The 17,131-nt window shown below is 35.3% G+C and overlaps 2 protein-coding genes across 2 annotated transcripts in view; both read left to right on the plus strand.

The window, feature by feature from the left end:
- Positions 1-10,587, plus strand: part of LOC135086880 (period circadian protein) — an 81,051-nt gene extending 70,464 nt beyond the window's left edge. Inside the window, exons 23-27 of the mRNA XM_063981712.1 lie at positions 1,463-1,663; positions 1,795-1,926; positions 2,758-2,859; positions 3,511-3,648; positions 5,404-10,587. Of these exons, the coding sequence (XP_063837782.1) occupies positions 1,463-1,663; positions 1,795-1,926; positions 2,758-2,859; positions 3,511-3,648; positions 5,404-5,511 (681 nt within the window). The 3' untranslated portion in view covers positions 5,512-10,587. The remainder of the gene's footprint in view (positions 1-1,462; positions 1,664-1,794; positions 1,927-2,757; positions 2,860-3,510; positions 3,649-5,403) is intronic.
- A 514-nt stretch (positions 10,588-11,101) lies between these two features.
- LOC135086873 (protein grindelwald) overlaps positions 11,102-17,131 on the plus strand; it is a 28,417-nt gene continuing 22,387 nt past the window's right edge. The window contains exon 1 of the mRNA XM_063981699.1: positions 11,102-11,277. The gene's annotated coding sequence lies outside the window, so the exon portion shown is untranslated. The remainder of the gene's footprint in view (positions 11,278-17,131) is intronic.

Consider the following 17,131-nt stretch of genomic DNA (forward strand, 5'->3'; position numbering starts at 1 on the left):
ATAATTATTATTTTTATTCAGTCAAAAGCAGCGCTAATTTAACGAGCTTTACGTATTTGCATCAGTGATTTTGTTCGATTAATTAACTTGCATTTGGGGTTTTTATTTGATTCGTAATGATGATGTTTGAGTAAGTATTAGATACGACGCAGGAACCAGACGTTTTCCTTGCATGGTACGAGCAAAATGCGACGAAAAGCTCACTAGACGTCGCTTGCCGGGGTTCTCACGACAACTGTCATTTCGTTATAAATTATCATCGGGAGGTCGCAGAAAAGATACTGTTATGAAACACGGTAAACTAGTCTAAACACTAGATTGGCAGTTACCCCGTAAAATCATGAAAGTCGAACAGAGTTGCTGGTGTGTTGCTATGGTTTTAACGTTAACTTTATTTGAATACTTCACAGGACATTATTTATTTTTATCCTGGTATTATCATGGTCTCCAAATTTTGATGTTTTTCTTTGTTTCTTTAATTTTAGTCGTAGTTTTAAGCCTTGTATAAGCTAGATGCTTCTTTTTGACACGTTTATAGGAGTCTGGCGAAAAGAAATGCGGTAATCTGAGTGCTCATAGGAAAATGGACAGATATATCTCTGACGCGCGATCAGCGACGAATAGTAACAGTCCTAAGGACCCTAAGGTATTTTTGTCATGCAATTGGGCTTGCGTGTGTTGTGTGTAAATTCGTACAAAATTTTGATGTAAGGTAAGTAACGGAGTTTACCCAACATGTCAACTACAATAACAGTTATTTCGACTCTAAACAGTTCAGCAAAAACTTCTCACGTTTAAGTTACAACACTCAAACACTAATACAACGCAATACAGGTACACATATTACACACGTGGAGTCGAAACAAGCAGCAGAAGGTAGTATATTTTGTATATATTTTTATTTAAAAACATTATATGCAGATCTGAAAACTATAATAGGTGTATTATTGTTGTTGTCGACTTTAAGTACTCGATTGAGACTTCGACGAGTCTCGATTGAGTCTTGATTGCTTACTCCAAAGTTCAACTTGTATGGCTTATTTTGAACTGTTATATTACTTTAAATGTTAAAGGTTTGATTCCGAAACCGTCGTTAGCAACAAATTCCGCGTGAAAACACGATTTAAAAATATAAATTAAGATATTTATTTATTTAGCTACAGCAACAGAATGCATATTATTAGTTTTACAAGTAATTTACATTACAAAAATGTATATCCTCGGAATCGAATCTTATTGATTTCAAGTCACGTGCAAAATTTATTACACGAATAAAATTCACTTGCAACAGCATGTGCGAAATGTTACCTGTTATGTGTTCACGAATTCACTTTTTCAACACTTATGTAAGTCGGGACAGCAAATCTGTTTGCGATGTACGAATGTTCACATACGGCGAGAAATGTGAGTTTAATGCTTGGTAACCATTGAGGATTCAACAGGGTATCCTTTAACTCACCAGAGCACAGAAGCGGTGCCTGACGCTATACAGAACAGGAACGTAAAGACCAAGAGCTCGAACTCGAAAATGCGCACTAGCGACGAGGGTGTCGACAGGACTGATGGAGAGTCTAGCTACTCATCTTTCTATTCTTCCTTCTTCAAGACTGAGTCTGGCAGCGCTGAAGAAAGCGGAGACCCCAAAAAGGGTCGGCGACTCCGGGTGAGTTCGATATTTTATATGAATCTTAAGTACCTACTATATGTAGAAGTTGAACTTAGCATAGCATATTACCGAATCCGATTGTTATTGTCCTTTTGATAAATTTATTATTATAAATTCTTGGTTTCCAGACGTCAACTGAGTTTTGGGACAAGAGCACCCCTGATGACGTCAGCTCCATGGAAACGACCAATGCGTATCGGGAAAGCGAGGCCAAGAAGAAGGTGCCTCGGAGGAAGATGGAACCGCCATGGATGGAACAAGTAAATAATATCACTATCAGATTATATTAGACTAGCTGTGCCCATTTTTCTTTACTGCGCCGCCCCTATTGGCTGATGTGCTGCTTTTCTCGATAAATAGGCTATTTATTTATTTAAAATCTAACACAAAAACAATTTTTCAAATCGGTCTAGTAGTTCCTGAGATTAGCGCGTAAGCAAACAAACAAAAAGCTCTTCAGCATTATAAATATTAGTATAGATTTAATAGCTATCTAATCATGTATAATAGCTCGTAGAGACGATGGCCGTTGGGGCAGAAAAGTTCTCGAGTGGCGACCACGGGCTGGAAGACGTAGCGTGGGCAGGCCTTCTACTAGGTGGACCGGCGATCTGGTGAAGGTCGCGGGAAAAGCCTGGATGCGGGCAGCGCAGGACCGTTCATTGTAGAAAACCTTGGAGGAGGCCTTTGTCCAGCAGTGGACGTCATTCGGCTGAAACGAACAAACGAATCATGTATATTGACGATGGATACACTAGACACTGGCATCTCCCACGTAGTGTCATAGCCAAGCACTAGACACCATTCTCTTTTGACCAGCCAGGCTAGGATTCGCGCGGTGATGAAATCTTATTTATGATATAGAGCGCTTTCACATTAGGGCGTTAGTAGCGCGACTGCAGCGCGGCAGCGGCGTTTTTATAATGTGAAGGCATGCATCCGCACATAGTATGAAATTTTCGGCAGCGTGTGTGTCGCGCGTTTGTCGCGCTGCTAAATCGTCTAAATGTGAAAGCGCTCGATAAAAGATTATCATGGCGCTAGGTCTACCTACTGGGCTTGTTTTATGATGATTTCATTTTTGCTTACAGGTCTGCGTCACATCAGAATTAATCTACAAGTACCAGATTTTGACAAAGACTTTAGAAGAAGTTTTGAGCTCTGACAAGGACAAAATGGCACACCTACCACAGGTAATTTACATTTTAATTTATTCTTTGTAAGTACGATATTATTACGCCCGTATTCACAAACATTACTATGAGGTCTCACAGTGCATGTGGACGCATATTGTGATCACATACGAACCAATCACAGAGCTCTATTCAACTCTGTGCGTTCGATTTGCTGCTTCACTTAAGCAAGCATCGTTTGTAAATACGGGTGCTAGTATCTGTAAGATCTGTACATTAATGGAAGTGGTCTGAAATTCCTTGCTGCCATAACCACACCATGTTCTATGTTCTCTGTGACTACCTCATGATTACATGAGAGTAGAAACGACGACACCAAGATGTTTCATGAATCCTGCTGCCTCGTTTGACACGGAACTATTCCCACTTCTCGTTCCTACTGCTGCAACTCCTATGTAGCTAGGATCTACAGCTTGACCTCCAGTAAAAACCCAACCAGAGAAGGTTAAGTTTGTCGGAAAACTCGGGGCAAGTTAAACTGTCATTGCCTCGTTTGACAGGATAATTATCTTTCAGTTAATTGTTGTGTGAAAGTTGAAACGTAAAATGAGTGTTCGCACTTGGTTTATTCAGTGTGTAATACCAGAAAGATCATCATCATAATGCAACGCTATCTTATCTTATACTTAAGTTCTTGGTACTTTCTTGCAGCCCTCATTGGTGAACGAGCAGTTGGGCCAGCTGTACCTCGACCTGCAGTTGGAGGGAGTGGCCTCGCGCCTGACCCTCGAGGAAGGAATTACCAGCTCCAGCAGTTCCGGAGAGGAGACCAGCACCAATACAGTGCGTGTAAGTTTACTCGCGAAACCTTTTTAAGGGGCCGTTCAAGTATTACGTAAGCAGATTTCTTACCATTTTTTACCCCCCCGCCCCCGTTGTCATCAAAAGTAAGCAAAGCACTTACCCCCTCCCCTATGCTTACGTAAACATTTTTAGTTATAAATGTTTTTTATACAGTGTGAGTCACGTTAAAGTGTACATATAAAAATATATGAAACTAGACCTATTTTTATCGACAAAAAAGAGGTCAAAAAATTTTTGGAATTTTTTTAAAAAAAATTATAGAATTTTTTTTCTTCCAATTACTTATTGTAAAGAAAACGTAATTACTTTTAAACTAAGCGGTATATCCTGATAAAGTAAAAACAGTAATAATGCTAAATAAAAGGTGATACTAAAAAATTACATAAAATACACAAAAAAGGCCAACAAATAATAAAAAATGATACTTTTTGATAAAAAAAACTGCTTTTAAATTCGTGTTTTTTTGGTTATTTAATAAATTTCTCCAAAAAATGCCCCTATAACCGGTGTTTTTTTTTTTACTTTGTATTAATCTCTATCGTATTACCTTCGTAAAACCAAAAATAGTATGTCTCTATCCCTATCACAACGTTTGCAATGATGAAATAACTAACGATGACGTAATCATCATCTAGACCCCCCTACCCCCCATGTCATCCAAAATAAGCAAAACAGAGACCCCCCCACCCCCCCTTGGTGCTTACGTAATACTTGAACGGCCCCTTACACTCAAGGCTGCTCAACCTTTTGAAGAGGGCCAAACGGTGGATTGAGTCGTTAACGACGGGCCACTAACATTTCTGACAGCTAACTTCAGAGAGTGGTTTGGTGCGTATTTTCAAACCATACTTGCGCGGGCCACTTAAAATTCTTCAGGCATGGGGTCGAGCAGCCTTGCTTTAGACTTATGACATCAAGATTAATGAAATAAACAAAAGTCTCTTAAAAAAATTGGCAGTGGGCGAGGACATAGCTAGTAGAAGTAATGGCCTTTGGTACAGAAAAGTGCAAGTAGCGATCCAGGACTGGAAAACACAATGTAGGCAGGTATTCTAGAAATCCATTCGGTAAACCGACGATCTAGCCAAGGTCGCAGGAAACACCTGGATGTAGTCAGGCAGTGCGAGAATGTGCCAGCGAGAGCTACTGTATTAGCGTTCATCAGTTGGCGCTACTGTAGAGGTATTTTATGTCACTCGCTAGTGGCCAATAAGACAGTAACGCCCTTAGCGAGCTGCCAGCGCTTAGTGAGCTGCCACACTAGCGGTTTGCAAGCGTTTTCAACGTGAAGTGGCGACGCTGCGGAGACGCCGCGGATGCGCAACGTTTCCCCCTAGAGTTTACGCCTCGTGTTCGCCGCGGAGACGATATACTATGGTATAGTTCCAAAATACTGAACTGTCTTATCCATGACATTGACAGCGTGGCGCCACCGTCAATACCGGATCGCTGCTTTCGATTTTTGCCATGTTGGAAACCATATAGTTGAACGATGGTAGCGCCCCCCTGTCATTGAGTTTGGTGGGACAGTTCAGCGTGGGTCATCTATAATATCCTGTCGATCGTCCGTGGCGTCACTAGGAGTTAGATTGACGAAGGTTTCGACTTATAGTGTGGAAAGCTCTGTTGCATATCACTTTCAATAGGTATTTTCAATGATACTATGAGTCCACGATGAGTTTGATATATTTCTGTACTACATATTTTTGTTATGTTAACAAAATCTCCTAATCCTTCCAGACACCAAAGAAAAAGCGGGAATATAGCAAGCTCGTCATGATCTACGAGGAGGACGCCCCCCTGCCCCCTCCCTCCACTGATGACGAAATGCCGCCAGAGTCCACTTAGTACTGGCGCCACCACACAGTGGTGTTGTCCCGGTGTGCCATCACACACACATACAACAAAATGACAGTCAAACGGTGTTGCCCGACTAAAGGAGAAGAATGCTACGCCACAGTGTTATTCACCATTGTTAACACGGTACTCGTGACGGTCAACAAGTGCGCGATTAACAGAACGTTTCAACTTCGTATCGCGTAGTTTCGGAAGCCTTTAAGCCTATTCTGTGCATCGCAGGGCGGTTACGTATCGCACATTATTTCAATCAATTCTGAAAGTTCGAAAGGTAATGAGTTTGTGTACTAGCTTATTTGTATTAAAATTCAATTATGGAAACACCATGACAATATGTGTTAGATAAGAAATATTGATTCTTCACTGTCGTTGTGTCACTGCCTGCAACGAAAGACTAAGTCCTGTGTTATAAAAGAGCAAAACTCTATTAAAACTCCAGCATAGATTCAAGCAATGTGATTGGTTTAGTTCTAATTAGACCAATAACAAACCAGAATCTGTTTTGGAGTTTGAATTAAGTTTTGAAGTTTGTTTCCTGAAGGACTTAAGTCTCGTATATCGCACTGCGATGGACAGATCTACCAATAAACTGCCATGTTTAAGTTAACCTATAAAACCAAATCTAATTTTAGTTTATAAAGATATTTTGACAGGGAATCAAAACAATCGAATAGTAACTGCTTATGTTTATTTTGACATTAACTTTTTTTATAGTCATACCAATTAATTATTATTATATAGGTTTAAAGGCTCTTGCAATTCTAGTATAGTTAAGTATAATTAGAGGTATTAACGTTGTTATACGCCAAATTGATGTTCCTAGTTCTTTATCAGAAAATGGACTCAAATTGAAACGTAATGTAGTAAAAATGAAAAGCTATCAAGTTTAAATTTTATAGCTGTTGATTGAATGAAAGATTATATTATTACAAACATTCAAATTAGTACCTATCAAAACACAAAGATTTATTATGTAGATACTTAATGATTAAATAAAATGACTATCAAATCAGAGAAAACTATTTACAGACAAAATATTTATACTCTCATATTGACATACCGAAAATAGGTACATAATGTATCTCCGTTCATAGACTGTTTGTTTGTATACAAGACAGGGTATTAAAAGATTTATGCTTTTAAAGCTAGCATTCGTAGTTGTTGCCATTTTTTTTCCGATAACGTCGTACCATTATCAAACTTTATGTTACAATTTATTTACCATACACTTGTTAACATCTTTGATATGATGTGACAAGTACTGTTATGTATTAGTATTAAGATATAAGTTCATTTATGTTAATCAATTTGATACAAATTGTTAAGATTTTTCTTCTCATTTTTATATTTACTTTTGTTTAGAGTATGTTACGTTTTTTGAGATTTATAAGAAAATATTTTTACAATGTTTATAAGAATACGAAATATTTGTTGAAGAATTTTCAACAAACGTGGAGTAAGATCTATTTATAATGCAAGCTATTTTTCGTATATTTTGATATAAAGATGAGCTGGAGCTCTTTTCATAAACACATAGTTTTCATAAAAGTCGTATAGGTCTTGCTTCACATACATACAGTCTACCTTGCGATTACTTCTTTAGACCGATTTTCCAATGTGAAGTTGTCTTTTGTTTGATAGTAAGATCGTCTTTTTTACGATAAATATGACAAAAAGACGATTTCATTTTTTAAAATCATGATTGATTTAGTTATAGGTTGTAATTTTTTTCTTTACTGTATTACTTCGTTGTCAAGTAACTTTTTTCTGTAGATTCTACTTGACATGTTCAAAGTTTTTGGATAAATAATGTGTCAAAATCGTTCTTCATTCAAAAGTTGTTTGGCGATTAAAAATCGGGTCACTTGTAAGTTGCCAGAACTCGATTAAAATTGGTCGCCAATGGTTAGTTAAAAATAATCTCGCCAAGAAATAATAATTATTAGAGAATTTAAAGTAACTTGACTAGTCTAAATCGATATTTAAATACCCAGAGGGCTCTTTGATAAAAAAACGTCGTCGAAAGAAGATGTAATTTCGTCGTATTTGTAGTGAATGTTCATAAATTCATGTTTTGGCTTCTGTTTATATACAGGGTGTTAGGTAAATGGGTATATGAGCCGACACTAGCCCATGTTAACATGGGCATATAAATGGTATGGTGAAATCAGAAATTTGATATCATCATTTTATTTTTTTAAATTTTCATACAAAATAAATTTTATAAAATCCGATTTGTATGAAAATTAAAATAATTAAAATGAAGATATCAATTTTCTGACTTCACCATACCATTTATATGCCCATGTTAACATGGGCTAGTGTCGGCTCATATACCCATTTACCTAACACCCTGTATATAGATCTGTATCGGCATTTTGGGATAAAAACATGATACAAAAGTAGAAAAAAACTGATGGCGCTTTTAGAAAATTGAAATTGATAATTGGTGTTAGACATTAAAAAATCTTTGCTTTTACTTTGAAGTTACAAACTTCTCAAATAATGAAATTAGAGATTATTAAAAAAATGATGTTGGCCATTAAATGTTACTTGGTCACACGGCTAGTCTTAGTTTTAAATGGAGATCTGACTTAAAGGTATATTGACATTGTTACTTTAAGTGGGTGGACATTTGTTCTCTCTCAAGAGAGCTGCGTACGCGTCGATCTTCAGTTTTAATGTCGTGTCGTGCGTATGTGCCAAATACCGCTCACTTCACGTTTGTGTGAATGTACCTTATAGTGAATTTTTAGGCTTTTTAGATCTTTAAAAATTTGAGATGTGTTGCCAAACGTTAAGCCGAGCCATTCAGTCCTAAAATATATGATATTTAAAATGATTTCACTTGCAAAATTATTTCTTGACAGATACATATTAACAGCCCTAACACAATTTTAGTTGACCACTCTGATGTTTACTGCCTTACTATTTTGGAATTTTTACTTAATATTTAATTAGTTTCATTACGAACAAAATGTTTTTTATTGTTAATTTTGTGGTTAATGACATTTAACAACGTACTATTAAATTACCTACTAGGTAGGTAGTCTTAAAACTACGTCTGTCTTACATTAGTGGTCATTTTGGTAGGGATTCCGGCGCATTATGCTGAATAATTTTATACCTTAACTTAAGTAATTGCTATAGGTGTGAATTTGTAACACAAATGTACGCTGTGGTGTGGTGGCGACCTGTACCTACATTAAAATCAGTCCATTCCTATGTCGATAAGAATAAAGTAACTGTTACCACATATCATAAAATACTAACCAAAATATTTAAAATTTCATGAAGTGTAATTAAATTGTATGAACGCGGTATGAAAGTATGATTTGAAGAAAGCTATTTCTTATAAGTAAAGTAGGTAGTTTATTTGTATTTATGTCATGAAGTAAGTTTTCAACGTTTTGGTTAAATTACTTTGTTTAAAAATCGTGTCTGATGAATTTAATATACCATTTTTATGATTTTTAGCTACTAAAGGACGTTGTGTAAAAGTTATACATCAATTTAATTATAGAAAATTGGATAAAAATTTCGTAAATAATAAATTAATCTACAATTTGAGTTATTTAGTAGCTATGTTCAAAATTATTTTTTATTGATTATTCGGTTAAGGGATTGGCATGAAACTTTATTTGTATTTTTTCATAAAAAATGCTCGCCATAATGAAATCCGATTACCGTCACAATGAAAAAAAATATTTATTTAATAAATTTATTGTAACATACATTTTATTCAATTTAAATTTCTAGTTAGCTTTGACTAAATTATCCATGCCAAAGGCATAACCTTTAGTGATGTCTGTGGGGTCATTAGAGACACGATTTTTAAACTGCATTACTAAATGTTTCGGAATAATTAAGAAAAATAGGTTAACTCAAACCGATTACACAATGTTATAAACTAAATTGGATATTTTTATAACTAGAAAATATCCACAGAAAATTCCTTAGCAACATGTTCGATTTCACTTTAGGCATTTCTGTGTCGACGTGGTAGCTATAGAATTTTAATTTAATTTGTGTATGGAGTTCGAAAACAGTGCATTTCTATGTTAGTCAGTATCGAATCGTCTAAAATATAAAAATACGTTTCTCCTTTTGACAAAATTACCTATGGAATTAACTCAATAGCCACACAATAAAAAAATTGGCGCAGTTAACTTCATATTAGTTTTATTTCAAAAGCGACAGATGGTACTAAGAATGGTATGCTGCGCTCGCGCTTGCGTGTTTCTTGTGTAGGTTGGTATCTTAAAATTATGTATTAGTTCACACAACATGCAATGCGAATTTGTGTTCACTCCAATAAAATAAACAAAATGACGATGGAAAAAAACATAATAAAATAGTTCCTATCGTTTTTAGGGTTACGTCTGTATAAGCTCAGCGGTCTGTCACTTGCGCGTCTACAATAGTACGGAATCCTTTGTGTGCGAGTGCGAATCACATTTGACCTGTTTTTTTCTAATTGTACTGACATTTCGAGTATTATTAATCGTTTGAGAACTTACTGATTTACTTACAAAGACCATTAATGTACAGATTGCGACACCAGATTTTGTTCATTCACTTTAAATTAATTTTATAAAGAGTTTGTATCACTTATTTTACAACAGCTTTTACTTAATAAAATTAATTAAGTTTATAGGTTGTACTTCTTTAATTACATTAATTTTGTAATTATAAACATTGTTTTAAGTTATATTAGTAGGTACCTTGTAGTTTTCATTGACCAGTTAATTTAAATTCTTTATTAGGTTATTTTATTTTTCAGTAAGAATGAGATAGTTATTTTGGTATAGATGCACTGTTATTATTTATTCGCCTGCACTTATTTTCGAATATAAGGTTTATAATGATCTACAAAAGTCAGTACTAGTTTGTGTAATAATACCAAAAAACTATTTACGTCATTAGATGTTTTTTTGGACATAACTAAAGTGTGATTGATTATTAGTAAAAGGGATTATTGAAAAAAGCGAAGTTTGTATTAGTTTTGCCGGGTGTTGGCCCTTAAGTCAAAGATCAGCGAATAAACTTCTATGATTGCTTAAAGAAGATTTTTATTTATCTACCTCGTAATTTCTCATTTGCAAATAAGTTTTCATCGCACCCAGAAGTAAAGTCGACAGCACATAAGAGTACACATTTTAGTTGCAAAATAGCCTGTATTATAACGAGATAAGATACCGCTGTGTTTAACTTGATGTGCTGTCGTACATTGTCCCATACAAATAGTTTAAATTAGATATCTCTGGCCTATAAAACTATGCATAATGCCCGTTTTCACCATCAATCTCCAATTTTTAAGTGACCTCTATGAAAACAAAATGCCTGTTATGTGTTACCATAGGGGTCACTTAAAAATTAAAGATTGATGGTGAAAACGGGCATAAGTGTCTTGTAACTAATTTATAATGCCTTGTCGATCTGTAGACTGCACAAGACACATTCTTAGTAACTGTAAACTCACTAGTTTTTGAAAAAAAGATAAGTTGCATGAACTCTACTTGCACTTGCATTACGCCTATGTTTGCGTGCCGAGTCGCAACACTAACAGTGTCGGTGGGACCAACGTGACGCACACACGCGCGCCGCCTCTACCTGTGCGCAAGAGTCGCATTCCGTCGCCCACCTCCGCTATTGGTCGCCACGAAGCCTTAGCATTCCAGTTCGTTACTGACTTTTATACGATTTTGTTGTGTTGTGACCTCAGAGACGTGTGCAAAATGACCACCTCATTCTAAGGTAGGTTTTTAACATTTTACTTTATTTAAACTAATCATTTACCTGTATACCATAAAAATACACACGCTATATTGTTCTAATAATTACGCGACGCGGCCTTGGTGTGAAGGAAAAACCGTGTAAAGGCTTTTTTTCTTATCGCCTGAATCATTGTTCTTACAGCATCATGTTATACGTGAACGTAAAACCAGTTTTTGTACTTGAAACCTAATCTACCATACAACCTACAACTAAAGACAAAACGTGGCCTAGATAGTTTACCAATAGCTAAAGCCATTTAGATCAATAAGTATAGAAATCATCATCACGTGATTTGTATTCCTCCAGTGTCTATCTTATAGTCTAATAGTTTTTTACATGAATTGCTTGGCGATGAGTCACAACAGTAAATAAAAATTGTGATTGAAAAAAAGACAAAGGTACTGTCGGCGGTCGTGGGCTTAGCGGTGATGTGTCCGAGTCCTATTGTAGAGAGCATCATCGCATTATCACTGAAAGATATTGTAGTGTCTCACAATGCAGTTTTTTTTGCTATTTATTTATGGCAGGTAGGCAACACTGAGATTTAAAAGGGCTCAATACTTTCACGGAATTTAAATGGGGAAATCCCAAGTAATTTAAATATACACGTCAGAAACTTTTATTTTATTCTACGCAATTGTAGAGTTCAAGCAAGAAAACTAGGCAGATTCCTAGAATGGTGTACCTACTTACAAATAAATTGTCAGTTTAACCATAAAAAGGAAAGAGTGGTTGATTATAAGTACGTAGAACCGAAGATTCATAAGAAAATTCAAGGAAAAACAGGTGGAATTCTCTAGTATAGAGTTTGTACGCCAAGAATCCATTAGCCTTGTTTTGATATTAAATATATATTTTTTAAATTATATGATTACTTACTAGGGCAGCAGCTGCGTTTCTATTATTATTTATCTAACCAATGTATAAAAATTTGGCTTGCCTAAGCTTAAAGTAAGTTTTAGGTCCGTATTCTATGATACGCACCTATACGCTCTACGATCACTGGCACTGTTTAACGTCAACAAACAGCAGGTGTATCTCAATATTTGTCGCACAGGTTTACGAGTACGAGTTTGTCGAGTTACACTAGGTATAAGGACAATTTTATGTGCTCACCGTTTTATGTGATAGACATGAAGCCATCAAATACTTATTATTAAAACTTTAAACTTATTAATAAATAATTAAAAAGTATCTAGCTAGGCTATAGTGTCAAATTAACATTTTATCTGTGGTTATATTTACAATTTGGTTAGTTTAGTTAAGTTTCATTTGGAAGGTACATCACCATCCATCACCAAACGGTCATGTAGAAGTCAGGATTGTGTACCTACTTCTTGGTTACATATTAACAATCCACAAGAGAAAATCAGCACGATATAAGACACGCTTACTATTACATGTAGGCACAGTTAGGTATGTAAACACACTAGCTTCGATTCCATATTAAAAAAAATACTTACTTACAGAGAAAAGTGTGTAAAATGCATTTATACTCTTCCAAAATTACTATTACTTAGACACCAAAAAATATCTGCAGTAACAACACAGAAACTTTGTTATAAAATGCTGAAATCTACTCCAAGTAGGTACTTTCTTAATCGACACTGATACTCGTAGATACCTTATAAAAATCATTTGAAATGAAAATAAGATAGCAACTGAACGGTTTTAATTAAACTTTGGAGTCGAGCTATAAATAAAGTCCATAGGGTGTCTTTATCGGAAGGCTTTGGGTGGAAGCCCATCGAAACTGCATCGCTTAGTGCATTATTCTGTTAGGCTTTGATCTCTCGTGAACCAAATTAGCAATATACCAATCAAAGCGATCATAGACATTTTAAAATATAAAAGAATAATATAAACGACGGTGTAATTATTTTTGTCCAATTCTAAGCATAAAAGCAAGAATTAAAAGGAATTAGTATTTTAGCTAGGAGTTATTATGTGCAACATACCACTAACCGAACTCTGCTAATTTCGTTTTAGAAGTTTATAAATCTTTGGATTCGACTGTCACTATGAACACTATGAAGTAGATAATGTACAGTAAGTAATTATGATAGTTGTCTACTCATACTCGTATTGTCTTTCTATTGCAATAAAAATGAAATGTATCGTACAAAAAAGTATAAGTAGGTAATACCTTCTCTACCTACTTAATTGTATATTAAAGTTTTGGATGACCATTTTTATCGATGCACTTAAAACATAGTTAAGTATCGCTTAGGTAAGTATTTTATCTTAAACAGATGTCTAGGTTGGACAAACTTCATCGGCCTCCAATTTGGATGGGGCGTCCTATGCACGCCTTTAGTTGGTTCGTTCGTCCACTGCTGGACAAAGGCTTTCTCCAAGGCTTTCCATAGCGACCGGTCCTGCGTTGCCCGCATCCAGGTTCTTCCCGCAACCTTCACCAGATCGTCAGTTCACCTAGTAGGAGACCTGCTCACGCTTACGTCTTCCGGCCCGTGGTTCGACTCGAGAACTTTTCTGCCCCAACGGCAATCGTCTCTACCAGCACTTATGCACGCCTTTATTATTCCATAAAACTAACCCAGGAAATTAAAATAGAGTGTTGCGAAAATAATTCTAAATCTGAACGCGTTTAATTATAAAGCGCTAAACTACATCCATCACATTATATAGTTTTCGTTTCTAATTAAAACTCGAAATATTTCTGTGAGTAAAATCGGAAGTGAGATAAAATAAATCCCTAATGATAAAATGATATCATGCACAATTTCTCGTAGTGAGTCATAAAGATGCGCAATTAAACTTCTTTAGGTACTCACTTTACCTACGTGATTAGGTATATTGTTATCATCAGGCGCACAGCCATAGCTAAGTATGTTTTTCAACGTACTGAGAATATAAAAATTACGAAAGCACTACTTACATAGCGCGAGCAGTCGCAAGCAACAGATAAAGTAGTTAATCGTGTGCTTAAATAAATGTACGAACTTAATGTACAAATACATATTTTAAAATGTAACTTTAGAATAGATCACATTCACTGCAGGTAAGTAAGTAGGTAATTAGTAATATTAGTTAGTAGACTTGAATCCTTTCGGTGTAACAATAACATGTAAACGTTAGTTGCCTTTCGAATCTCATCTATCAAATAAAGGTAAGATCTCTTGTTGAGAACTTAAAGCTAGACTGTCTAAGCCTGCCTTTGTTGTTTCTAGTTTGTGCTGCTACTTTAATTATTTGTTTAATGAACATGGCAAGGCATCTGTAATCTGATGCACGAGGCCCCTCAGACATCAAATGTTATAGTATTGTACCTGTACCTAGGTATAGATACAATACAATATACAGTGTGAGTCACGTTAAAGTGTACATATGAAAATAGATGAAACTAGACCTATTTTTATCGACAAAAAAGAGGTCAAAAAATTTTTGAGATTTTTTTAAATTTTTTTATAGAATTTTTTTTCTTCAAATTACTTATTGTAAAGAAAACGTAATAACTTTTAAACTAAGCGGTATATCCTGATAAAATAAAAACAGTAATAATGCTAAATAACAGGCGATACTAAAAAATACATAAAATACACAAAAAATGCCAACAAATAATAAAAAATGATACTTTTTGAAAAAAATCTGCTTAAAAATTCGTGTTTTTTTGGTTATTTTATAAATTTCTCCAAAAAATGCCCCTATAACCGGTGGTTTTTATTACTTTGTATTATTTTCTATCGTATTATCTTTGTAAAACCAAAAATTGCATGTCTCTATCCCTATCACAACATTTGCTATGATCGTTTGAACAAAGGCCTGCCACAACATTATTCTCCGCTACAGGTAGAGACAATTTTAATTTTAACTAAAATGCTTATTTTACTTCGAAATCTTTTGTTTTTATTTGAAATCTAACTTGTCTTTATCAAAATTACAAATCTAGAGCCATTTTCAGTTTTGTTGTTAACGAAGCGTTGAATGGCGCGCCCGGATAGGCTTAGTTCAAACGATTATTGCAAACGTTGTGATAGGGATAGAGACATGTGATTTTTCGTTTTACGAAGGTAATACGATAGAGAATAATACAAAGTAATAAAAACTACCGGTTATAGGGGCATTTTTTGGAGAAATTTATCAAATAACCAAAAAAACACGAATTTTTAAGCGGATTTTTTTCAAAAAGTATAATTTTTTTATTATTTGTTGGCCCTTTTTGTATATTTTATGTATTTTTTTAGTATTGCCTGTTATTTAGCATTATTACTGTTTTTATTTTATTAAGATATACCGCTTAGTTTAAAAGTAATTATGTTTTCTTTACAATAAGTAATTGGAAGAAAAAAAATTCTATAAAAAATTAAAAAAAAATCTCAAAAATTTTTAGACCTCTTTTTTGTCGATAAAAATAGGTCTAGTTTCATCTATTTTCATATGTACACTTTAACGTGACTCACACTGTATATGTATAGAACAGTTAGGTTTCAACGAAGGGCGGCGATCCCCCTATGAATGCCCCCAGGTATTGTTTGCGAGTCAAAACAATGCGTTAATTTAAAGCTGCCTATCCACCCACTAACCATGCGATCCTAATAGTTAGGTACATCTCTATCATCACTACATATTATAAAACAAAGTCGCTTTCCTGTCTGATTGTCCCTATGTACACTTACATCTTAAAACTACGCAACTGGTTTTCATGCGGTTTTTTAATAGATAGTGATTCAAGAGGAAGGTTTACCTAAAACATGCATTTATAGAAGAGAAAAGCCAAGAAATTCCATTGCAACCGAGCGATGCCGGGGCGGGTCGCTAGTGTAATAAATCCATGTTTGGTACGCGCCCGGTTCATTAACAGGTGAATGTTTTCGGTTATGTTTCAGAAATAACAATTTTGAGTTCGGCTCGATTCTCACATTTAGGTACATTTGTACTTTGTTAGATTTTGGAAATTATTATTCTATGATCCTAATTTATTCAACTTTATGCAGCTGTCTCGACTGTAATTGTAAATAATTTTATCATATTAATACTGCCACAAAACAGTGTTTAAATATCTTGAATTCAAACGAGAACTACCTAGTTAATTAGCAAAAGTATTTGTAGGTTTCAATAAATTAAAACGTTCTGCAACAATGAAGTTTTAACAGTTCCACTTCTAAACAAACCGTTTACGTTAACTTTTTAAACAATTGATTTCCAATTTAAACTTAGAGGTAGTCGGTTTTAAACGGCATTAATATGTTGCAAAATGTAATGTAAAAAACTTTTTAATTCTAAAACCACCTGCAATGAAGCTTTCCTAAACCTTTGTTTTAAACAGAGCGTTTGCGTTAACTTTTTGAACAATTAATTTCCAATTAAACGGAGGTAGAGTCGCTTTAAAACGCAAAAGTGCCATTTGTGGTCTAAACTGAATAAATATGTCGGCGAAAATGATTTGAAGATGATTTTGTTACGAGGCAAAGCGCGCATTCCGCCCGCCAGGTGGCGCCGCGCGCTAACGGAACGTCGAGTTGGGCCGACACCGAGCGGGCGGACGAGACTCTGCTAGCGCACGGTGCGCACGCGCCACTCTGACGGATCGTTTGCCTCAAGTTATCGAACCAATCAATCGTTGTTATTATGAACAGTGTACTTTGTTTTGTTAAATTCGATTACAGTGTTAAATACCGCACCTGACTGTTTAAATTATCATACCCTGCCTCCTTATAACTCGATCACGTATTACCATGTCTGAGTCGCCTGAGAACACTATCCCTGGTTCTTTTCCGACATCAGAAGTGGGATGCGGGACCCGAGAGTGTAACGATGGTGGGTCAGCAAGTAAATCAAGCGTGACCACGGAACATTATGCGGTGGGTAGTGC

Source organism: Ostrinia nubilalis, chromosome Z, assembly GCF_963855985.1.
Source record: "Ostrinia nubilalis chromosome Z, ilOstNubi1.1, whole genome shotgun sequence".
Lineage (NCBI taxonomy): Eukaryota > Metazoa > Arthropoda > Insecta > Lepidoptera > Crambidae > Ostrinia > Ostrinia nubilalis.